The 26,038-nt window shown below is 36.8% G+C and overlaps 1 protein-coding gene across 1 annotated transcript in view; it reads right to left on the bottom strand.

Moving 5' to 3' along the window:
- Positions 1–26,038, bottom strand: part of PNPase (polyribonucleotide nucleotidyltransferase 1) — a 389,999-nt gene that overhangs the window by 167,188 nt on the left and 196,773 nt on the right. Inside the window, exon 12 of the mRNA XM_090380364.1 lies at positions 12,485–12,555. Within this exon, the coding sequence (XP_090236490.1) occupies positions 12,485–12,555 (71 nt within the window). The remainder of the gene's footprint in view (positions 1–12,484; positions 12,556–26,038) is intronic.

Here is a 26,038-nt window from a genome sequence, read left to right as displayed (position 1 = left end):
CACTACTACAATTGCCGGTAGCAGTTCTGGAACTTTTCTCAATGAATCACATGCAGAGTATCTTGAATTCCATCAATAGCCTCTTGTTCACTGAGGAAGCGATGGCAATGTAAATGTTATTTCATCTTTAGGAAAAGAAAAAAGTGCATGTAAGAGGTTGGGCAAATAAGGGGGATATGGTAAAATAATAATATTGTGTTTAGCAAGTTCTTGTGCATGAGAAAAAAGTGGTGTGTGTGGGTTCACTGTTGCACAATAACTTCCACTCTTTTGCTGCACACCATTCTGGGCAATTCTACCAAATGGCCTTTCAGAGCCATACTTTCTTGGCATACTCATAAGGCTGAGATTCTGAAAGTACTGGTATGCAAATACTGTATTTTAAGTTTGGGTAACACTGCCCTAAAATGCACATTTCAAATAATTATTCACCGCTCAGTGATTCTTATTCAATTTTTGGTAAGTACATGGGAAGGGAATAAATACATTGGAACTAAAACTTTATTCATATGGTAAATAACACGCTTGTTAATAGTGTTTTATTATACTCCTATGGAATACAAGCTTAATTTCTATACTAAATTGTTAGCAGATGACATTTTAGGATTCTTATGGAACCCCATCATCAGACAATAAATGCTACGGGAGAAAAATAGAAAAACATTTAACAACTATATAAAATAAATTGATAGATAATTAATCAGAAGTAATTACAACTAAAAATCCTTAATCTTTAGATTATGTTAAGACAACATGATGTGACTTCAAGTTTCATAAAAATAAAAATTCAGGTTATTAAAAAATTATTAACATAAAAACTCAAAATAACATTAATATCTCTCTCTCTTTCACACAGTAAAATTCTTTCAAAGTCTGTCTGATAAAAGATATACAACGGAACTTTACAGTTCATTGTTTACTATTCTTAATTAATAAAATGAACATAATAGCTCTATAAAGTAAAAATGACAGAAATGGCAGAAAGTGAAGAGATTAAACTACACAAAAACACTGCTCTGCATAGATTTTAATGTTTCCAAAATTCTTGGTGTTTCTGTGCATGCCTTCAGTGCTAATTCTACAAATCCAAACTATTTTTACCTATCGTATACAGCTTTTTTCAAACAGTTTGATTTGCACAACATGCAACACTACTTCTTTTGTGACTGACAAGTACAGATGTCTTTAGACATGTTGAGGCATGCAAGACAGATAGCAATATAAACGTGCAAAGTGTTTCTTCCACATTCAGTTGTTTTCTGGTGCAGATGTACTAATTAGTATCTGCTTCTAATGTGGCTTTCAAATTCTGTGTCTTTGACAACAGCCACTCATGGTTGTGTGAACAATTCAAATATATTTTGTTACATTTGTGGTAAATAATGTGGCAAACTATGTTAACAAAGGCAAGATATCACATCATTTGTGAAAAATGTATCTGCTGCATATTTTGGAATTAAATTAGGTGACCAAGATAAAAGTTCAGCCCCATAAAGTGTGTGGAGGGCTTACAATTGTGAAACTACTGGTACTACTTCCACTATTAGATCCTGAGTCACATCCTCTAGATCACAAATGTGATCTAGAGGTTCATATCATACCTCTAGATCACAAATGTGATCTAGAGGTATGATATGAACTATTGTGAAGATGTTCACAACTCCGGAGCACCTCCGTAGCCAGGTGGGAAAGAGCAGCAGTGCGTAGCATACGCCTCTTGATTAGACCAGGGTTCAAACCCGTCACCACCAAATACGGAGAATGCGGAAAAGTCAGGGAATGACCACCGCATATCCTGGAGCAATATGGCCTTAGTTGCTAATGCTCCTAAAAACCAAATAACTAACAAACAAACAAACAAACAAACAAACAAACAAACAAACAATTCCGGATCATACAAATCTACACAGAGTGAACTCAACATTCTCATGAGAGATTTAAACTTAGCCAAAGGTGTTGCAGAGCTTTTAGGGTCAAGACTAAAATTCAAGAATCTCTTGGCCCCATGAATAGTCAATCTATGGTACACACATTTTAATAAAGAACTGGTTACCCATTTTTCTGAAGAAGGCTCAACAACAACGTTCCTGCAGTTATGAAATTTCATTGTTTTCTTTTAAGTATGCTGAATAGGCTATAGGAATAGATGTATACTTGTTTCCATTATGAAGGAGAATTCCTTTAAGGCTTTGTTTTGATGAGACAGTAAATAGCCTTTACTTTGTTGGTTTGTTAGAAATCCCACAGAGTAAATAGCCTTTACTCTGTGGGATAGTCACCCTCACAGACTAGGTGGGTCTGGATCTAAAGGATCTTGCAAGATTTTATTGAAGTGTATATCCCAATCTTCTGCTAGTTGCTTTAGCCTAATACCAGCAGGCCGAACTGTCTGTAGTTTGTTTCAATAGAAGGTTATAAACTGCAGATCATAAAGTATTGACCAATTAGAATGCGTCATCTGGCTTTGGATCTTGGTTGCATAGTTCAGCAGCAACATCTTTCTCCTGATATTCAGAGGAGGTTCATGGGCTTCAACATACAAACTTTGCACTGGAGATGTTCTGAACACATCTCCAGTGCTGTTCTGAAAGCTGAATGTTGAATAGGGTTGAGGCAAGATAAAGCACTCTCCCTAGCAGAGTGGAAGACAGCTGCGCCATAGTCCAGTCATGATCTGATTATGGTTCTATATAAATGAAGCAAGCTGAAACGATCTGCTCCCCATGTTGTGGCTGATAAGACTCTGAGTATGTTCAGTTTTTTTTGACAAGTAGCCCGGAGATGTTTAATGTGCTTTTGGAAATTTAACTTACTGTCAAAGAACAATCTTAGTAGACGAATACTATTAGCTATAGGAAGAGGATGGTTATTCAAGTGGATCTCGGGTTCAGGATGCATATTGCGTCTGGTACAGAAGTGAATGGCAGTAGATTTCTGGCTGGATAGTCTATAACCATTTTGTGTCATCCATGTCAGGATGCGATTGATTGATATTTGTTGATGGTGTTCAATGTAATACATGTTTTGAGAATGACAAGAAATTGTGAGATCGTCTGCAAAAAAGTATGAATCCACAGTTTTTGGAATGAGTTCAATTATATGATTCATTCTCATTGCAAACAAGGTGACACTGAGAACAGACCCTTGTGGAATTCCTTCTTCTTGGATAAAGTTTTTAGAGAGGGTTCCCCGATAGTGAACTTGAAAGGATCTCTGGTGAAGGAAATTTTCGATAAAATATGGTAAATTACCTCTCAGGCCAAGAGAATGTAGATCCTTTAAGATGCCAAAACGCCACATAGTGTCAAAGGCTTTCTCAACATCAAGACAGACCATGACGAGATGTTCCTTTTTGATGAATGCATTTCTGATATTTTTCTCGGTTTTGATCATGAGATCTGATGAAGATCGGTTTTTCTGGAATCCAAATTGGTTGTTATTTATCAAGTTTTGAGACTTGAGGAACCAAGTGAGACGACAATGTATAATTTTCTCGTGAGTTTTGCTGAGACAGCTGGTAAGGGACATCGGCCTGTAATTTTGAGGAACAGAATGGTCTTTACTGGGTTTGGCAATTGGTAGTACATAAGAATGACGCCAGGAACTGGGAAGGTGTGTTCAGAAAAAATTCGATTGTAAAATATGAGCAGCGAAGAGAGTGATCTTTGATCCAGATTTTGGAACATTACATAATATATCCCATCAGTGCCAGCAGCACTGTTTCTTGAGTTGGTAAGAGATTGCTATAGCTCAAGTATGGTAAATGGTTGATTATAAGATAAAGCAGAATCGTCAGTGAAATTCAGTCTGGATTTCTCTGTAACGGTTTTACATTTTTGAAATGACTGATCATAAGTGTTACAAGAAGAAAACAGAGAAAATACAATTCCCAGTGAAGTTAATATATCTGTAGGATTAAAGAGCTCTTGTCTATTCCAGTTCAGTAGTGGGGTGGATAAAGGTGGAAATTTACTCTTCAAACATTTTATTTTTCTCCAGATTAATCTGATATCGGTATTTTTATTAACCGATGAGGCGAATTTAATCCAAATTTCTTTTCTTGCTTTGCATCTGATATAACGAGCTTTAGCTCTAAGCCGTTTATAGTTAATAAGATTGGAGGTGGTAGGATGTTTACGGAAATCGCTGCTGAAAAACAGATCAAGAGTATTACTCCCTCTGGTTGCCTCTCAAACATGTTGCTGTAGAAAACAGTCATCCAATAAATCCACAAAAGTCTTGCTAGTGTGCGAGTGACCAACTCACGTTCCCGTCAATATCTGGAAAGTTAAAATCCCCCATTATAAGACATGCTGATTTACTGGTCCACTCTATTTCTCTGCACAATTGCTCATTATACTCATCAGATTCATTAGGCCTATAACACACACCTACTCTCATTTTTCCTTTCCCAGTGCTTATTTCACACCAAACAGACTTGACACTGCATTGTCCACCAACATCAATTGGATGCACTTACTTAGATTTTATTTGTTTCTTAACTAACAGCATAACCCCTCCTCCCTTCCTGTCCTGTCTATCCTTCCTGTACATATTGTACTCCCCAAATTCCAATTCTGCACTGCTTATACCTGTGTGACACCACATCTGTGATATCCCAACAATATCTGCCTTTGATGTCATGAGCACTTCAAGCTCACCAAATTTATTAACTACACTCCTAGCATTGGTGTACATGCATCTGTTCCTACTTTTGGTTACCTTAACACAGCCCACGTATTTACTTGTTCCACTGATTCCCAATAGTCCTGGAAATCTCCATTACCTTGTTTTCCAGGCTCCTGCTCATTCTAATCGAAGCAGTGCAAGAATCATTTTTGCCTCTGCCTGCGGCCACTGCTAACCTTTTAGTTTGTGTATCCCCCCCAAAAGCTAGCAGTTTTCTGACCCACCTAACACTGCCTCAATAGCATCAGCAAATATTCTTGCACACTTTCTATTTAAGTGTACCCTATCCCTGTAGAAGCAGTCTCTCCTGTCAACAAGCACAGACCAGGCTGAAAAAAATTCTATCCCTTGAGCCTTGCACAATCTCTCCAAGGCTGAATTGATCAACAAGGCTCTCATCATATACTCCCTCCTATCGTGTTTGGTCAGAATTGCAGACACTTTCACATTCAATCCTAACGCGACTTTTTTTCAACATTGACCTGTACTTGTTGAGTAAATCTGCAGCTCTCTTACTCTTAATGTCATTAGTTCCAACGCATACGACAACATCACCTTTTGTGCCCATATAAGATGATATCTGCTCTACAACGTCATCAACTTTTGTCTCTGGCATACATACCCTGGTCCTGTTCCACCTATCCTTCTTGCACAGTATATTCTCCATCTCCATGACAATAGAGTCGCCAACAATAACTAGTTCCTTTTGGACCAGCGCATTCTGTCTTGGAGATTGCCTCTGGTTTGCCTAATGCACAGGAGTGAGCTCTGTCATTGAGCTGAGCAGCTGAGAGCTTTATGGGCCCCTCATATTAATTTCTTCGAGGGCATTTACCCCACACCTTAAGCTCTCATAGATGCCCATCAGAATGCTGAGTTGGCACCTAATTTCTTGACACTCTAGACATGTAGCACACAAAGAGGCATCCTCCTTGGCTAGACCATGTCCTGTTTTAAAAAGGTCGGCAAACATTTCACATTTTTTGAGACTTTGATGAGTTGGAGAATCGCCCCTTTGTTTCTCCCCCGAGTCACAGCACTCTCGCTAGTCTGTGATCTTTGCTTCGCAGCTCTAGTCTGGGTCATGATTTCCATTTTAATACAATTTAATTAACAATGAATTTTAATAAGAATAATATTATTTTGATTAATTGATAATACTATAATAAGCTAACAGATTCCTAATACAGTGCTTTGTATTACACTATCTAATTTTACTTTATACCTTATGCTATCAGTTCAAGATATATATACGTTAAGCTATTTCTTATCGACTACAATATAGCGGCTAGTTCAACAATATTGGTGCCAAAAATGGGAGTCATAACTTCCAAAAATCGCTGGTTAAATTCAAAATAAGAAGCTAATGAACGCTATTAAACTTATTTAATATCTTTGTAAAACATAATGTACTATGTAAATTAACGAAGAAAATGGTAAAAATTAAAAATACTTATCCCTTTACAGCAGCCAAAAATCTACAGACTTTTCTCTTCCACGACCCCAGCAGAAAGGAAGAGGTTTTTAAAGTGTTTCTTGTCAAGTGGCAGCGGGGGATTTCCCCCAACTCTGCAGTGCGAGATGGGGTGTTGTTTGTCTCCAGTTTTATTTAATATAGAGAGTGTTCGAGATTTACACATAGGTTGCTTCTTGGAATGTGCACAAAAAGCAATGATTTGTAATTAAGATCCAATATCCAATAGAAATACATTAAAATTCAGGAGGATGTATTCTGCAAATGCATAAATTTTTCAGCTTATTTTATGCAGAAAAATTAAAATTAATAGAATTTTTTTTTATATTTGAAAATCAATATAAATAATTTGAAATTTCAGTTTAAATTTGAAATGAAAATTTACATCTTATATGAGAAAAAATTTATTTTCATAAAAAATTCAATTAAAAAAATCTCTAAATTAAAAAATAACTTAAAAAATTAAAATGCAAAATTTTAAGGACTTTACCTTAAATCTAAATTAAAAATATCACTCATTGAGATCAGCTGGTATTTTGTCACCTTTGATTTTAGCAGGCTTCTCAGTCTCTGATGGTATTTCTCAGTGCAGAGGGCTTTGATCTCCTTGTGTTCTAGTTGTTGAGCCTGCATCATCCAGAGATATTTGTAGGCCTCTCCCTCTGTCACAGCTTCCATCTCTTCACTGGTCTTCAGCTGGTAGTTTTGAATGACTGGATTCCCCGATGTAATCCATGGGTCTTGCATTTGTCTAGCCAAATTGCATCCTAATGTCAGTGCTGAACTCTGGTGATACGGAGCAGTTGATTTTCGGTTGTCACATACAGCTTGATATCATTAATGTATACAGGTTGAGTATCCCTTATCCGAAATGCTTGGGACCAGAAGTGTTTCGGATTTTGGAATATTTGCATATACAGGCTTTACGAGTTCCTGGGTTTATGAGTTTTTTTTTTTTTTTTTCAACTATCAACAAAATCAAAAATATGATTTTGATTTGAACATTAATTGCAAAAAATGAATGTTAAACATTCATAAATACTGCATTTCAAACCACACTTGTAGCTATATGATACAGTGTACCCCTGCTTTAAGATATTAATCCGTTCTAGAGACACCATCGTATCATGAAAAAATCGCAATGTAAACCCAACAACATGTTTTTGGTAATTCGTTCCACGACCTTGGAAGTTGAAATTTTTGCTATATAACTCTCTGAAAAGTCGTTTTTATAGCGTAAATTGTATTCGTTACCAATTCAAATCATTAAAATGCACTACACTTTCATCGATATCATATGTTCTGTTATAAGAATCAATTTTGAATGGCATTCTGATATTTTTCTAAAACTCATTTCTGGAGGTCACTACCATAAAACAATGAAAACAATTTGCACTTTCCAGTTTACTGGGCTTTTCTATTAGTGCAAGCAATTATAAATGGGTAGTAAACTCCATGTTATTGCATTTGCAAAAATACCAATAGCTGGAATTGTGTGGTTTTTTAGGTTATTATGATGAAATGTGTTTCCCCTTTACTGAAATTTTCAATCGTATAAAAAACATAAATAAATTTTCAGAATCTTCTCTTCATTCCTTTTTTTTAAGCGTTGTAAACTTGTTACTCCACGTAAATCGTGTTAGTTGCAATTTGTGTGTTCCATTAAAAAATGCTTATTCCACTTGTGGTGTCATGTCAGTGCTCAAAAAGTTTCGGATTTTGGATTTTCAGATTAGGGATGCTCAACCTGTATCAGGTGAGAGAGAGTGTGTGTGCAGGTTCTTCCTCCCTTCTTTTAGGGTATAGCCATACTCACTGTCCACTATGTTGAGCATAGTGGACAGTGAGTTGAATGCCAGACAGAACCACAGTGGGCTTAGGGCATCTCGCTGGAAGATTCCTCTTCTGATGTAGGCTGTGTATGGGTTTCTGTGCTTCTTGTAGGCTTGGTCTACAGTTGCTGTGTCAATGGGCAACTGCTCCTTGAATCCTTTGTTTGTCTGCTTATCGCTTCTCGGCCTTTTGCTGCTCAGCCATGATGTTCTGGTTCTCCAAGTGATCTGATGTCTCCTTGGTTATGCAGCTGGTCAGGATCTTGTACATTGTTGGCAAACAGGTGACTGGTCTGTACTTCATCAGGCTTGTAGCATCTTTGTCCTTTGCTTTCAGATAAATGATTCCTTGAGTCAGAGACTCTGGGATTGTGTCAGGGTGCCTTATCATCTAGTTGCAATGCTCTGCTATGTGCCTGCTTATGAACTTCTTGCACTAGTAGTTGTGGATGTTATCTGTTCCTGGGGTTCGCCAGTTTTGGGACTTCCTGATTGACTGTTGTACTTCTTCCTCCCAAATCTCCCATTCAAATTTTATTATGTACCTCCTCGAGGTCTATTTCAAAATTCTCGGTAACCTTCTCTGGCTGCTACAGGCTATCCTAATGAGAGAACCATAATTCTCAAAAATGATCCTTCCAGGAGCACAAGGTCAATAACTGCTGGGTTTCTCTCCCAAGTCCTCTCTTGTTCCTTTTGTCATCAATAGATGTGACATAATTACTTTTGCTGATATGTGACGTTACTCATGAGATGGTCCTCGGGATGACCCTTTATACACTCAGAGACTTTATGTGGAACTCCCCATAAAGTTCCTGTTCCATCAACATGTCCAACAACTTTTCACAAAATGCAATTTTTTCATTGGATAGTGAAAAATCAACTTCTACATGTAAGATGCTTCTTTCTTGTTTGCAGTTACTTTGTTATCAACACTGTTCCACCAGTTCCACATGGCTCAGAAATTTGGGGTTCTGCCATCTTCCCCACAGTTAAAAGTCTTCACTGCTGAATATTGTCTCTTGAAGTGGGTGATATATAAATTTCACCTCCCACAGCTGATGATCATGACTGAGATGGGGCATACCTTAGGTTATTACTTGACTCTCAAAACTCATCTGGGAGAAAAGATTAGTCTTACTGGTTAAGATGCTAACTGGCTTAATCACAGACCTTTGCATATGGGATCCCTGCTCATGGAGGATCACCCACAGTTTTCTGAGATTGCTTTCTTGTTACCAGACACTAATAAACATATTCTCTCCATAAAATTCTTAACGACCTGCCAAATGCACAACATCCAAAATCTTAATTGTGACCTCAAAACGTTTTCCTACGCACACACAAAGCCTATAGGCGGGCTATTCTGAGTGCTTGCCCTGCTTCCAATCTGCCTGATGCAGTGGATTTCTCTCCTGACGTGAGTGTCACAAGGGGTGTCTATGAAGTCCATGGAGCCTGCTTTTGCTGGTTGTCAGCAAGTGGCTTGTCCCCTCTTGATTTTTACTATATTCCTTAAGTGGCCTACCAGGCCACTTAAGGAATATAGTAAATAATGGCATGGCAGGTGTGTGCTAAATTTAAAACCTTCTGAACAATGGTTTAATCCCATTATTACAGTACTACTTGAGGATGTGACACTTAGTGCATTTTGGGAAAAGGCATCAGTATGGAGCAGTCAAATGTATTGTCAGCAGGTGATCTAGAGGTAAAAGATGAAACGGTTTCGTCGTTTGGGAAAAAACAGAATGTTTTTCCCACACAACGATTCTGTCAACTTAAAACATTCTGCTTTTCCCACCAAAGGAAGAAGAGTGATTTTAAAGAATAACACTGTGATTGAGTCAGGTTTAAATTAGATAAGCAGAGATATGTAAATAAAAAGGAAATAAATAAGGTTCTCACGCCAAAATAGTGGGTTGTGGTTGTTGTTTGGAGGGGTTGCAGACTTGCAGTTCTGGGAGTGTCCTGCTATATAGTGAAGAGTTCCGCCAGGCATGTTCCTGTGCTAGAAGTTAATCTGGAAGCTGAGTAATAAGTCAGTCAGCTAGGGCCTTGGCTTCTACTACTGCTGTGGTAATGTCCTTCAGTATTAACAGAGAACTGTTCCCGAAATCATGAAATAAGACAGTACTGGAAGAGCTACACAGCAGAATTCAACTAAGAAGAAAGACTTCATCGCACTCCATGGAAGGAATCCCACCGTGAAAAAGAAGGAAGGTAAGTCCTCTGAACTGTGTTGATTTGAAAAGGTGCTTTGATAAAACTGTAATTATTTTAAAGGATGAAGTTGAATAAATTACGAGAAATTTACAGAAATGTTTAGTATTGAGTTGGTTTATTGGCTGAAGTTGTAATGAAAATTGATATTGCTAAATTAAGACAGAGATATATATGGAATTGTTAGTATTGTCAGCTTATGGATTGCTGTCGTGAAGAGAATTGATATTGCTGATTAAGAGAAATATGAGGAAGTGATTAAGACTGAATTAATGTTGCAGCTGTAGAGAAAGAGTTGATATTTTGTTAACTGAGAGAAATTTTATGGAAATGATAGCATGTATTAACAGATTAAATGAGAAAAATGAATAGATTAGATGTAAATGAATGAAAGCAATCATGTATATACTTGTAAGTAGTTTTGTATGATAAATGACTTTTGTTTTATAATATTTGTGTCATTGCTCATGAGAAACTATGAGAAAATCCCTCAGCTCATGCAAATTCTGATTTTTTAATGCAGTCAGGTAGCTTGTGGGCCTTAGTGCTTGAGGGGAGCTGCTGTACGAAAATCATAACAATGACCACTGACGGCAATACTAAGGTACAGGGAAATAAATATTAATAAATAATCCCCACATCTTAGATTTGGTTTCCTCTTCCTCACTAAGCACAGAATCCAAAAGGATGTTTTCTGCCGCTAATTAAATATGTACCAAAATTAGATCCAGTTTAAACGATAACACTATTGATTGCTTATTTCTTAAGAGCTCACTTTATTCAGACAGGTAGTATGGATGGTACGCAACAAAATTTGCAGTTTCAATATGTATATTTTTTTGGGTTTAGAATAAGTGTATGTTTAATAATATTTTGTTAGAATATTTATTATTGTAATAAAAGTTTGATTTAAAACATGAATTCAAGTAATTACTTGTTTTTTTTCTTACTTTATTGCACCTAGTTGTCATCAAAATTTATTTAGAAAAATGGTTTTTTTTTTTTTGGAATACCGGTATTAATACCAGTATCCCAGTTTCATAAATTAAAAATACCGGTATTACGATTTTGACCGGTATTGTGAGCCCTAGTTACCAATTGTGTGGTACTACACTCAGGGTAGTGGAGAATGAAAGAGACCTGGTGGTAATTGTGCAACCAGATACGAAGTTTGGGGTCTTGCCAATGATATACAGGAATTTTGTGAGCAGGAATAAGGAGGTGATTATCCCCCTTGTATGAGGCAATGGTCAGGCCACACCTTGACTACTGCGTGCAGGTCTGGAGGCATCATTTTAGGAAGGATGTAGAGTTGCTAGAATGAGTACACAGAAGGGCAACAAGACTGGTGAAGGAAACAAAGGGGTGCTCTTATGAAGAAAGGCTTAAGTTCTGCAAATTGCAGCTTCTGGGGACTAGGTACCTGCGAGGCGATCTGATTGAGGTATATAAGGCCTTGAATGGTTTGAGCAAGCTCAATGTTGATGGAATTCTTCCTCTTGCTCAGATTATAAAACTGAGGGGGGCATAGATTCAAACTGAGGAAAGACAGTTGTAGAATAGATGTGCAGAAGTTTGCCTTGCCGGAACAAACTTCCATCTGTTGTTGTGGAAGTTGATAGCTTAAATAAATTCAAGGCAGAACTAGACAAACATTTGGAATGAATGGATCAGTGAAATGGGAAGGGATTTTTTTTTTTTTTTTTTTTGGCTGATGTATAAGCTTGCTTTCTTGCATCATGTGCCTCTACTAATGCTAATGTATAATGACAACAGAATAAAAATATAAATACTGTAAGCACAAACTAAAAGTAAAAAGCTATTCTATTAAAAAACTTTATTATTATTTAAGTTCATATCCAATTCAAGCAGTAAAGATACTAATATCAGAAAATAATTTGATTTGCTTAAACAGCAACAAAAGAAAAAAAGAGAAAAAAAACCCCATCAGGACTCTGCTAATAAATAATTTTTTGTAAATTAACCATTCTTTTGCTTTACCATAACTACTGAATGGCTTGGTTCTTAGTCACTGGACTAGTTAAATGCTCCACATTCATATTATTTTACCAAATTAAACAAAAGCTATTTTACACTTAAATTTTTAAAACATTTCTATCACTGATTAAAAGTTAACGGCATTTCAGATTAAACTTATTTTCCGCTCAGCATAACAATATTAGATAAACATTCATGGCCTAAGGTTATTAATTTGTCACAGAAAAGTATTAAAAGTTTGCCAATACACAGAATTACATCATTCACTTACCCCATTATAACAGAAACAGGATCAGTTTTCAGGACATTATCAATAGAATCAAAGGCTACCGTAGAAAAGACCTATAAAAGAATGAACAAGAACATTTGGTGCAAAGTTAAATGAGTGAAATTATAATATGGGTTAATGCTAAATAATGTTGACTTTTTTTTTTTAGCATTTATTAACTACAGCAATTTGCTTCTGTGATGGTTCACAAGAATACAAAAGTATAATACATTGTATTCTACCAAATATTATACAGGGGTGTATTAAATACACCCCTAAAGACCTAGAGATGCTGGGATTTTTGTAAGAGTTTAGGTCTTTTCCACTAGGCAGAGGTAGAAACTATGCTTCGCTACCAGTATACTGATGTTACTTTAGCGATAGCTGTGCAGTGTATATACTCAGCCGTGATGGCGATTGTTGCCATAGTAACTGCACAAAAAAAAAAAAAAAAAAAAATTGCTATTCTTTAGAACAGTGAGAGTTCCATCTTCATTCATTTTACTAATCCCTTTCATAGCCTTATAAACCTCAATCAGGTCACCTCTGAGATGCTTGGTTGCAAACCTCTGTAGCTGACATATTTGGAGTCTTTGTTGATATGGTCGTCCTTCTGCTGATTTCACCATTCGAGTTGCCTGTCTTTGGACCCTTTCAAGAAGCTATATGTCTTTTTATCAGATGAGATCTCCATACTTGAACAAAGTATTCCGTGTGTTGTTTTACAACTGCTTTATACAGTGGGATTATGACCTCCCTATCTCTACAGGATAGCAGCCAAAAAAAGACCAAATAACAGATTATCATTTCCCTAATAGCAAACATGTCTGGCACAGAGAAGCTTCCTTGTTTAATCATTGGGAAAGCCTAGAAGCCTTGATGCTTTAAAGGTTTGAAGACAGTACTGACTATGCATCAAGCAAACCAAAAGGCATGGATAGTATCACAAATCTATGAAGAATGGATCAGAGACTTAGATCACAGGATGAGTGAGAAGAATAGAAAAGTTTTTCTGCTTGTGGATAACTGCACTCCTCATTGTCAAGTACACGACTTATATGAAATCACTGTCGAGTTCCCACTACCAAATATGATGTCAGTTCTTCAGCCAATGATCAAGGTGAACCAGTGTTTTAAGAAAAACTACAGAAGAATTCTATTAAACAAAATTGTGCTATATCTTGAAAGCAAAATTCATTGCAAAATCGACATCCTGCAAGCAATGTATTTATGTGTTTCAGCAAGGGATGAAATTGATGAAAAAGCAATCGCAAACTGCTTTAAACATGCTGGATTTACCGCTTTGAATGATGCGATGTGTGAAGTTTTGTATGCTTCTTCCTCTATTAGTACGAAGGACAGTCCAATAATAGGGAAGAAATATGTGAACATTTGCATCATCACCTAAACTTACAAGGAAAACTTAAACTTCAAAGATTACACAGAAGTGGATGCGGACATTGAATATTTAAGAATATGCACGAATGAAGAGGAATTCATTGCAGATGTAATGGAATCTTCCGAAATTTGTAGTGATGAAGATGAAGAACCTACTGTGGTTGAAAAAAAGTTTCAGTGAAAGATACTCATTAAGGATTAGAACTTGTACATTGATTTTTTCAACTGCAGCCTAACTGTGAAAGAGAAATAACCACTATCCCACACCTTCATAATTCTCTTTTAAAACATGCTCTACCATTGAAACAGCATGCTTTGACAGATTATTTTAAAGTATGAAACAATTCTCTTGTTAGGTCTTGATAGATATGTAGCTTATGTAGTGAAATTTACAATTTATTGTAACCTTATTGCACTCTACAATCAATGCAAAAGTTACCATCATAATTTTCTTGTTTAATACTGTATTACATTACATTAAATGTTCAAGCTTTTATTTGTTTTGTTGCTGAAATTATGAATGATTGATAAAACGTCCTTCCGATATAACAACCATTTTTTCATTCCCCTGGGGGGGTCATTATATAGAGCTTCGACTGTAACTATAAAATTTTGAAATCTTTAAAAAATAAAAGAAAAGAATAATTTAAAAAAAAAGGGTATTTATCCTATATATTATCAAATACATTAACTTCTAAATTGATTATGTGGAGTAAAATTTAGCTGTTCATAATTTAATTAATATGCCTATTGAGTATACTGGGCGAATTAATCATGTGGTTGGTTGTTTGTTGGAACAAACTCCCATCTGGTGTTGTAGAGATGGGTAGTTTGAATAAATTCGAGGAAGAACTAGATAAACTTTTAGAGGGATTTTTTGCACAGATGAAATGGAAAGTGTTGCCTTTTTTTTCTTCTTTTTTTTTACTAATGCTGTATAAATTTGAATTTTTGTATCATTTGCCACTTATCATAATAATAATAATAAGGGGCACGAGTAGTCCAGTGGTTACGATGATGGATCAGCAATATCATGGACCAAAAGTTGAAGAGAAAAAAAAAAACACAAAAAAAAAAAAAAAAACGGCCTTCATCAGACAGTAGTGCCATCTGGTGTCACTCCCAATAACTACCACCTGTAAATGGATGCAAAAGCAAAGATAAACAAGTCCACCTCCACACCTGGATGAAGATGGAAATTAGATATATTGAACATACTGCATCGAGTGTTGGCAAGATTCACTCATGTTCCGGCCTTAGGCACAGGAGTCGGTTCAAAAAGTCAGAGACAGTTTCCTAGGGAAGACTGTGGAGCAAGTGGTACTGTAACCCGCATGCTACTACCACCACAAAGGAAAGGACAGACCATCTAGCCCAACCAAACTGGAAGTGTTTCCTTTGCAACTGTGCTAGTGACGACCCAGGAAGGAATAAAAAGCCAATGCATGAAATGGAGCACCAAAATGAATAAGTTCATCATGCAGGCATACTACAAAGTAAGGAAGCAAGAGACAGACATGAAAATGTACAGGATGAAACTACTCACCAAGTGGTTGGAATGGTTCCTTACTGTTCAGATCACCAAACAGAAAATAGCAGACCAGAGACGGACCATCGTCACGAAAAAGCTGACAGTTCCTGCAACCTTGAAAAAAATCAAGCAGGATATGAGTGACCAACTACAAAGAATATGAATACAAACAAAGAACTGGAGGTGGAATGCCAATTACAAGAACTACTACCACCAAAAGTAGCTGAAGTGGAAACAGATGAGGTCATAATGGAAGATATCCATAATAGAAGAAGAAGAGTGAAAGAAGTGGAAACTCAGAATCCTAGCAGAATTAGGGGCATGAACCCCACAAAGATTCACACCATACTGAAACAGAAACCGAACAGAACTATGTGACAAGTCACAGTGGCCACTCAATCAGCAAATAATACCAGATTACCTCAACAACAATGAAGTTATTGAGGTAACCAGAAAAGTGAAGACCATTCTCAAGGACAGCATCCACAGCAAACATGAGAACCATAATCAGAGGATTGAAGAATCCTTTAACACCCTCAAGCAGAATCTCCTTGCACTCAGTCAGAGACTTCGCCAATATAAAAAAAGTGCCCAGAGGAAAACAGACAATCATGATAAAAAAAACTGAGTCATTCTATAGGAACATTGGACAACAGGAATAGGAGGGTCATGGACTAACTGACCAGAAGACACTCAAAAAGTTTTGGAGTAATCTGAGGGGCAGAAAAGTTAGCCATAATGGCACTGCTCCCTGGATAGACCTAGAACAGAAGAAAATCAGAGCAGAACAAGAGATGACAGAATGAGAGGTTCAGAAGGAAGAAATAAAACAGTCAGTCAGAAAGTCCCACAAATGGCAAACCCCAGGAATAGATAACACCACAACTACTGGCATCAGCTGCATGCACAAGCACATAGCAGAGCAGTTTACCCAAATGATAAGGCACCCATGCACAATCTCATCTGAGTTTCTGACTCAATGATTCAGCTACCTGAAGGCTAAGGACAAAGATGCCACAAACCTGGAGAAGTACAGACCAATCACCAGTCTCCCAACAATGTACCAGATCCTGAACAGCTGCACAACCAGAAAGATATCAGACCATTTGTAGAGCCAGAACATCATGGCCGAGCAGCAGAAGGGTTGTAAGCAGATAATCGAGGGATGGAAGCAAACTCACTGCTTAACACCAAAACTGACCATTGCTGCAGTTACAGAGCAAACCTATAAGAAGCACTGCAACCTGTACAAGGCTTAAATCAACTACTGCAAGGCCTTCAACTCTGTGCTCCATAGCTGGCTGATAGAGACACTGAAGAACTACAAAGTCAACCCAACACTGACACACTTCCTAGAAGTAATCATAGTGAAATGGAGGACCACCATTAAGGTCAAGAACATAATGACCAGGCCAATACCCATCAGAAGAGGAATGTTCCAGGGAGATGCCATCCTGAGCCAGCTATGGTTCTGTCTAGCACTCAACCCACTTTCCACCATGCTCAATAACAGCAAGTACAGATATATGCTAAAATATGGGAGGAAGAACCTGTACACCTAAACTCATCTGATCTATATGGATGACATCAAACTATGCCGCACCTGAGAATTAACTCCAACGGCTACTCCAGATCACTGAAGATTTCAGCACCTGACATCAGGATGCAATTTGGCCTAGACAAATGCTAGACCTATGGATTACATCAAGGATATCTTGCAGAACAAAACTACCAGCTGAAGACCAATGAAGGGAATGAAACCATGACAGGGAGAGACACAAAATATTTGGGGATGATGCAGGCCCACCAGTTAGAACACAAGGGGATCAAGGCCCACCTGACTAAGAAGCCTGCTAAAATCAAAGATGAATGGCGGGGACATGGTCACAATCATAAACACTTATACAGTCCCGGTACTAACATACTCCTTCAGGATCACAGACTGGAACAACCCTGAGCTGGAGATTATGGGATCGACCAGGATAATGATGACCAAGAGCTGCCAACACTACCCGAAATTGATGATCGAGAGACTGACCATAGTCCGTAAAGAAGGAGGGAGAGGATTGATTAACCTCACTGAACAAGACAAGGTGATTAAGAACCTGCAGGATTACTTCCAGGAAAACACAGCACCAATCTACCAAGACATAAGAAAGATAGACAAACAGCACACAACACTCAACCTCAACAAGGAGACCACACTGACACAAACAGAAGAAACAGACAGATTGAAAGATGAGTGAAGAAGTCACTCCATGGCAGACACTACAATGACCTCCATTTAGACTATACAGAGTGTCTCAAAAATACACGGCATAACTTTAGGAATGAGTTCTTCATATGTAGACAATAAAAATATTTTATATCAACATAGTTCCGGAAATGCTTGGTTCCCGAGTTATTAACCAGAATGTCTTATCTCCTGCAGGTGATTTCCTTCATCACAAGGTACTGACAGAATCTGGTGGTTTTCCATTCCGACCATGTACTCAAATCAGGAGCAAGCGGATATGCACTTTATGTACGGTTTGGCGGATGGCAATGCTCGGGAGGCTTGTCGTTTGTACCATGAAAGGTTCCCAGATTGAAGATGTCCAGACAGGAAAACATTTGAAGGTATCCATCGCCACCTTTGTGAACATGGAACCTTTACACCTCGTGCTGCTGACAGAGGATGACCAAGATCTACGAATCCTGAAGTAGAGGAGATTTTGGATGTTGTGCATGCTACTCCTGGAATCAGCACACGCAGAATAGCAATGCAACTGGCTGTTCAACATTCGACTATTTGGAGAGTGTTGCGAGGACACCAACTGTATCCTTACTATATGCAATGGGTACAGGCCTTGTCACCAGCAGATTACCCTGCGTGAGTAATGTTCTGCCAGTGGTTCTTACAGCAGTGGTACAACTCCTCACTTTCCTGCCTTAGTGATATTCACAGATGAAGCACAGTTCACAAGAGACGGAGTCCGAAACTTTCACAATCAGCATGTATGGGCCGAGGAAAACCCACATGCAATTCTTCCATCACATCACCAACAGTGGTTCAGCCTCAACATCTGGGTGGGTGTTTTTGGTGATAAGTTATTTGGGCCCTATGTACTTCCAGACAAACTCACAGGGCATATGTACAGAAACTTTCTGGAAAACTACATGCCTGATTTCTTGGACGACATGCCACCGATCATTCGTCAACAAGCACACTTCATGCATGATGGCACTCCTGCACATTTCAGCCACCTAGCCTGCAATTATCTGAATCAAAGGTTTCCTTGTCAGTGGATAGATAGAGGTGGACCAACTGCCTGGCCTCCATGCTCACTGATTTAAACCCACTAGATTTCTTCTTGTGGGGCCATTTAAGGTCATTGGTGTATTCGACTCCAGTAGCTGATGTGGAAACTCTCTGCAATCGAATTTTTTTTTTTTTTTTTTTTTTTGGGAGCATTAGCAACTAAGGCCATATTGCTCCAAGATATGCGGTGGTCATTCCCTGACCTTTCTGCATCATCCGTATTTAGTGGTGACAGGCTCGAACCCCGGTCTAATCAAGAAGTGTGTGCTACGCACTGCTGCTCCTTCCCACCTGGCTACGGAGGCGCCTCTGCAATCAAATTGTGGCAGGTTGTGAGACAATACGAAACATGCCAGGAATTTGGCATCATCTTCGCGAGTCCATGAGACGTCGATGTAAGAGAACACTCACAGACGTGAGTGTTCTCTGTGTGGCTCGAATAATACATCAGACGCTAGAGCAAAAAATACCAGCTGATCAAAGAAAGTTTACCATATTACAAGTACAAGCCCGAGGCCATACTATACCTCTACTCACAGACTATACTGGGACCATGCCATAATAATGGATCAGATGATCCCACACAACACATAACCTTCATCAACAAGAAGGAAATGGCTGCCTACCTGATCGATATAGTGGTGTCCAACACCAGCAACCTTTAGAAAATATAAAAAGAAAAGATCAGGAAGTACTCAGACCTAAGAGAGGAAGTCAAAGATATGTGGCATATGGAACAAGTAATGACCATCCCTATCACTGTGTCAATTACTGACATGGTATCAGTGAGCCTCCATAAGAACCTAGGAGCAATAGGCTTCCCAAAGAACTCTTACATGGAACTCCAGAAAGCCACGATCCTGAACACCTGTAGGCTAGTAAGAGGGTTCTTCAATTACCAGTAATAACAACAATAATAATAGTAACCGGACACAACCAACCACCCCATGCACTTGTTACCAGTACCCATCACAGGGCAGATAAAACTCCATAACGGAAAAAACGTTTTTACAATAATAATAATTGTACTTTTGAGACATTGTAAGTGCTTCTAGAAGCAACCTTCATTTTGCCAATACTGTGCTGGAGTGGCTGCAACAACATTTTCCCAGTAAACAGACTGGAAGGTATGGCATGCATGAATGAATGACCTTATGCAGTCCTGAAGTGTGTTGTGAAAAACCAAGAAATTTTCATGCTTCTTAGCTATGTACGATACACTCCCTTACAGTTTATCAATGGATGAAAGGAAGAAAGAAAAACTGATGTTCTTAATAACTTGCACTGAAAACATGCTATGAACAGCAGTAGCAGACACACCATTCAGCTGAGGAATTGTGTTGAAAATGTGGAAAATGAATGTCATTGACATAAAACATTATTATACTCTCTCATTGGCAATTTGTTTAGTTCAAATAAAGAAATAAAAGATTTATTCGTATTCTAAAATATGCACTGATATATCATTAACTACAGAACCTTGAAGTTGTTGAGACACTACAGAACTTTTAGTTTGTTGAGCGGCCAAAAGAAACTTGTTAATATTGGACTTTAAAACATCGGAATTATTAAAACAATTCTGCAAATTTATTTTTTACTTCTAGTTAATGAAATAGTCTTCATGTGTGTGTGTTTGTATAAAATATTTTAGCATGTGAATTGAAGCATTACATATCACAGTCTACTTTGTATTAGGTATAACATTAAACTGTATTTTACACTTCACTTATATATATATATATAAGTTGTAATAATATTAATTTAATTAAGTATGCATAAATGGATGTGAAAGTTACACAAAGTGCCAGTAACTATAAGGGTGAGGAAAGTAGAAAAAGAAGAGTAGCAGATTAGTGAAAGGTGAAAGAATGTTAATATCCTAGAGGTTATGATGAATTAAGTAAATTATGGGCTGAAATGCCAAGCCAATATAAAGTGGGGGAACTGTAAGGTAAAATGAGTACAACAAAATACTAATAAAATGCAAATAAAATGAAAACGGTATAGCTGTCATGATAAAATACCTGATCATGTATCAATATTTATTTCAGCTGACATCAGATCAAGCAATTTTTGCATTATCTATATTAGACCATTTACTAAATATGTTTCTCCCCCATATCTGATGACAGCTATAACATTTTCATTTTATTTTATTTGCATTTTATTAGTATTTTGTTGTACTAATTTTACTTTACAGTTCCCCCACTTTATATTGGCTTGGCAATTCAACCCATAATTTATTTAATTCATCATAAGCTCTAGGATTTAACATTCTTTCACTAATCTACTACTCTTCTTTTTCTACTTTCCTCACCCTTATAATTACTGGCACCTTGTGTAACTTTCACATCCATTTATGCATACTTAATTAAATTAATATTATTACAACTTACATATACTCTTGCAATCCTTTAATGCTGCTTTGAGCCTTTAGGTGCATCTGTCATACCTAATTTAATAAACTTGCTTTCACTGAAACCATTTCATCTACTGTATAGCTCTTTTCTGTGTAACTCTTTACTTTTCCTTCAAAGAGTTACATCGAAAAACTCATTTATATATATATATATATATATTTTTTTTTTATATGTAGTGTGAAGCTAAATTTCATTTAATAAGCTCTTTCAGTAATATGCCAAAGAAATATAATGTAGTTTTCAAGAAAACGCTTGCATACCGCTCTAATTGGAAAAGTTACAGGGCAATAAAAAGTACCAAAGCCTAAAACAGCTACAAATTGATCTGTAATAGTGCCACAGAAAAGGTTAGGTTCGCATAGTCAGATTATGAGAAATTGCTGGCAAAGAGTGGGGATAAGGAATTCTTCACATATATAAATGCAAAGAAGAGAAGGCCAAACCAGATCAGACTCTTATGCAATGGACATGGGATAGTATTAGATATCTCCAGCTGACGTTGCAGATGAACTCAACAGTTACTTTGCATCTATATTTACAGAAGAAAAAATCCTTTATGTCAAAGAGAAATTATGGGAGTGAAGTTGAAAAATACGCAATTAATGATACTGAAATTTTACACGATTATTTAATAAAAAAACTTTCAAGCCTACAGGTGAGTAAAACTCTTAGGGATGATGGCATATACTTTAATATTTTAAGGGAGGCAGCAAGAGAGTGCATTGAACCATTGAGGCTAAAGCATCACTAGACTCAGGAGAGATTCCGTTGGATTGGAAAAGTGCCAATGTACCTCCAATATATAAGGGTGGTTCTAAGGTTGAAGTGGGAAATTACTGATCGGTCAGTCTAACTTCAGTAGTAGGGAAAATCATGGAGACAATGATCAAGGATGGAATTCAGGATCATTTAGATAGAAATGGAATTCTGACGGATGAAGGATACTCAGCATGGTTTTTTAAAGGGAAAATCATGTTTAACAAATCCAGTTAGCTATTTTGACTCATGAGCTGGATTTAGGGAATAATTTTGACATTGTTTATTTAGATTTTAGCAAAGCATTTGACTCAGTCCCACATGAGTGGTTACTTTATAAGCTGGAAAAGGTTGGAATCACAGGGAATATCCTTGATGGATAGCAGAATGGCTTCAAGGCAGGAGGTAGAGGATTGCGATAAATGGTTATTCCTCATATTGTGTTAATATAAGAATTGGGGTTCCCCAAGGATCAGTATTGGGACCACTGTTGTTTTTGATTTTCTTAAATGACATTGATGAGGAAATACAGGGTGTGATGTCTAAATTTGCAGATGATGTAAAGATTGGTAGAGTAGTTAATGATCACTGCCAAGCAGAGCTTCTTCAGAGTGACCTAGATAGACTTCAGGGATGGTCAGAAAAGCAGCAGCTATGTTTAATCCAGCAAAGTGCAAGGTCTTACACCTGGGAAAGGGCAATCCCAAAATAATTTATACACCTGGTGGAGTCAAACTAAAGTCAGTAGTGGAAGAAAGCGACTTGGGGAGTTACAATACAGTCAGACATGAAGTTCGCTGAGCAGCATTGTAGACAGGTTTCAAAGAAGGCCCATGGTGTCCTATCGATGATTTATCGAACATTTGCTAGTAGAGATATGGATGTCATAATCCCATTTAAGGCTATTGTTAGGCCACAATTGGAATATTGTGTTCAAGTATGGAGACTTGTACCTTAAAAAAGACATTGAGCTTCTTGAAGGGACCCAAAGACCGGTAACTCGCCTAGTGAGATCATGCAAAAATGAGGAAATGAGGAAATCTATATGAGGAAAGACTTCTTCATATAGTTGCTCATATCGAATATGTGGGTTGGAACTAGGCACCTTAGAGGAGATTAGATTGAGGTGTTTAAGGCTCTGACAGGCAAAAGTAAAAATGAATGAGGATGAAATTTTCATGGTTATAAATGATTCTAGAACTAGAGGCCATAAATTCAAGTTATGGTGGGGGTGGGGGGGGGAGGAAGATGTTTAGACTTGATTGCAGGAATTTTAGCCAGCGAGTTATAAATTACTGGAATAAATTATCTACGACATGGGCAGTAGAACTGACAGTTTAAGGAAATTCAAAGGTCAGCTGGATAGTTACCTACAAGAGGAGGGAAACACATAAGTTGTTTATTTCCTTTTCTTTTATTATTTTTTATTAATTATTATTTATTTTATTTAATTTTTTTATTATTATTTTACTCTTTTTTTTTTTTTTTTGGCTTGTGAAGCATAAGCTTTCGGCTTCCTTGCACCATTTGGCCATTAATAATACTAATTAAAGAGGATTTAGTTTTATCATTATCAGGGGAACAGGTAACATTTCTGTGCAATGAGGATAGGCGGACAAGAACCAGGGTTTGGTTCAAGCCTAAAGGGGAATAAAGTTCTTGGAACTGATCGCATATACCAGGGGTGGGCAACCCGCGGCCTTCTAAGATCTTATGTGCGGCCTTTGTCACACAAAGATGAAATAAAATCATTAAATAATCCTACTACTTTTAAACTAATATTTTTTAAAATTAAATATTCAAAACGTTTTAATAATAAAAAGCTTTATATATTTTTTTTCACAATATAGAAACATTATTCAGATAATTAAAAAAGGAACATACAAATTTTTTGATCTAAAAAGTAAAATATATCATGTTTAACCTTTTCTATTTTAAAAATCGTTTTTATGTACCACAAATGATAAAAAACGAAAGCTATTTAATAAAAGAAAAATTCTAATCCACCGTTAAAGTTTGTTAAAATAAAAAAAAAATATTTTAACAGAGTTAATAATTTGACAAAAATAGTTTTTTATTTTAAAATTTAAATTGTGACATCGTGATTTTTTATCTGTTGCTTTTATGTGCACATTTGTAACTGTGAATATTTTGACAACCGTATGTATTCTTGTCTTGAATTTTGAAATTCTGTAATTTCTCATGTTTGACTGCACAGTTGCTTAATTTTTAGATTGTCCATCATGTCCAAAAAAGTTAAAAGGAAGTTGGATGAAGAAAACAAGACATTTAAAGAAGATTGGGAGATGCAGTATTTTCTTATTTCTGTGAAAGACAAAATGGTTTGTTTGGTATGTAATACAGCACTAACAACATTAAAAAAATACAATGCAAATCAAAATTATCTATCTCACAAGGACCATAAATATGTAAAATTAGAAGGAGAAGCTCGTAAATCTGCACTTAAAAAAATGGAGAAATAAAAACAGCACCAGGAAAAGGCTTTTGGTGCTTTTATTAAGCAAGGAACTTCTGCAACCGATGTTACATACAAAATAGCACATGTACTTGGAAAAAACAGGCAAACCATTTAGTGACATCGAAATGATAAAAGAATGTATTGTTGAAGCAGTAGGATGTTTAGATCCAGAAAAAGTTGACAAATACAAACAATTACCTCTCTCAAGAAAAACTATAACAGACAATATGAATTAGCTCAGAATGTAGGAGAACAACTTCAGGTAATAATTCACTCTAAAGATGTATATTTTTCAAAGATGTATAAATCCTCCACATTGAGCAATACTTTGGATAAAATTATTGCAATTGTTAACTTTATTCGAGTAAATGCTTTGTTGTTTGTTTGTTTGTTATTTGGTTTTTAGGAGCTGTTGTTGTTGTTGTTTGTTATTTAGGAGCATTAGCAACTAAGGCCATATTGCTCCGGGATATGCGGTGGTCATTCCCTGACCTTTCCGCATCCTCTGTATTTGGTGGTGACGAGCTCGAACCCCGGTCTAATCAAGAAGCGTGTGCTACGCACTGCTGCTCCTTCCCACCTGGCTACGGAGGCGCCATTTTTTTTTTTTTTTTTTTTTTGGGAGCATTAGCAACTAAGGCCATATTGCTCCGGGATATGCGGTGGTCATTCCCTGACCTTTCCGCATCCTCCATATTTGGTGGTGACAGGCTCGAACCCCGGTCTAATCAAGAAGCGTGTGCTACGCACTGCTGCTCCTTCCCACCTGGCTACGGAGGCGCCAGTAAATGCTTTAAGACATCACCAATTTCGAAGCATGCTTATATTGGATAATGAGACATAATGTCGACTTGCCATATTATTGTAAAGTGCGCTGGTTATCAAAAAGACAAATTTTAGTAAAAGTTTTGGCTTTGCAAGAACAAATTAAAAAATTTTACGAGGAACAAAAACAAGAATGTGATTTATTAGATGAATAATTTTTTAGAAATGCTGCATTTTTGTGTGATATTATGGAAAAGCAAAATGAATGAAATGTTTATTTGCAGGGAAAAACAAGACATATATATGACATGTGGCAAAAAATTCAGGTATTTCGAAAAAAATTAATTTTTTACAAAACTCTTTTCTCTAAATCAGAAATATCTCGGGAACATTTCCCTCATTTAAAAAATATGATAAAGGAGCAGAAATATGTTGTATGTGACACTTTCAAAGACTACATAACCATATTGGACATGCTAATTGAAGAATACAATGATAGATTTTCTGATTTCGAAGAACATACTTTAGAAATGAAATTGGCGTATGAGCCAAATTTAGTTGATATCCTGATGGCACCCACGGAACTACAGATGGAATTAATTGAATTAGGAGAAGATAATATGATAAAGACTTTTTTGATACAAAAAAAGATCCTATTGAAATATAGAAAAATGCAGTTGAATACCCACGTTTACGTCAACATGCTCATCGACTGCTGTCTTGGTTTGCAACTACGTATTGTTGCGAATCAACTTTTTCATACCTTACAAAAATTAAAAGTCACTTAAGGACTCAGATATCTGATATTCATTTAGAAGACCAACTCAAGTTGCGTACAACTAAGATGGAGCCTAATATCCAGTTGTTATCTAATAAAAAACAAACCCAAAAATCTCATTAGTTAATT

Source organism: Mastigoproctus giganteus, chromosome 8 (assembly GCF_048544385.1).
Source record: "Mastigoproctus giganteus isolate SK-2022 chromosome 8, ASM4854438v1, whole genome shotgun sequence".
Classification (NCBI taxonomy): Eukaryota; Metazoa; Arthropoda; class Arachnida; order Uropygi; family Thelyphonidae; genus Mastigoproctus; species Mastigoproctus giganteus.
The sequence above is the reverse complement of the archived record's forward strand: the minus strand, read 5'-3'. Positions and strand labels throughout refer to the sequence as shown.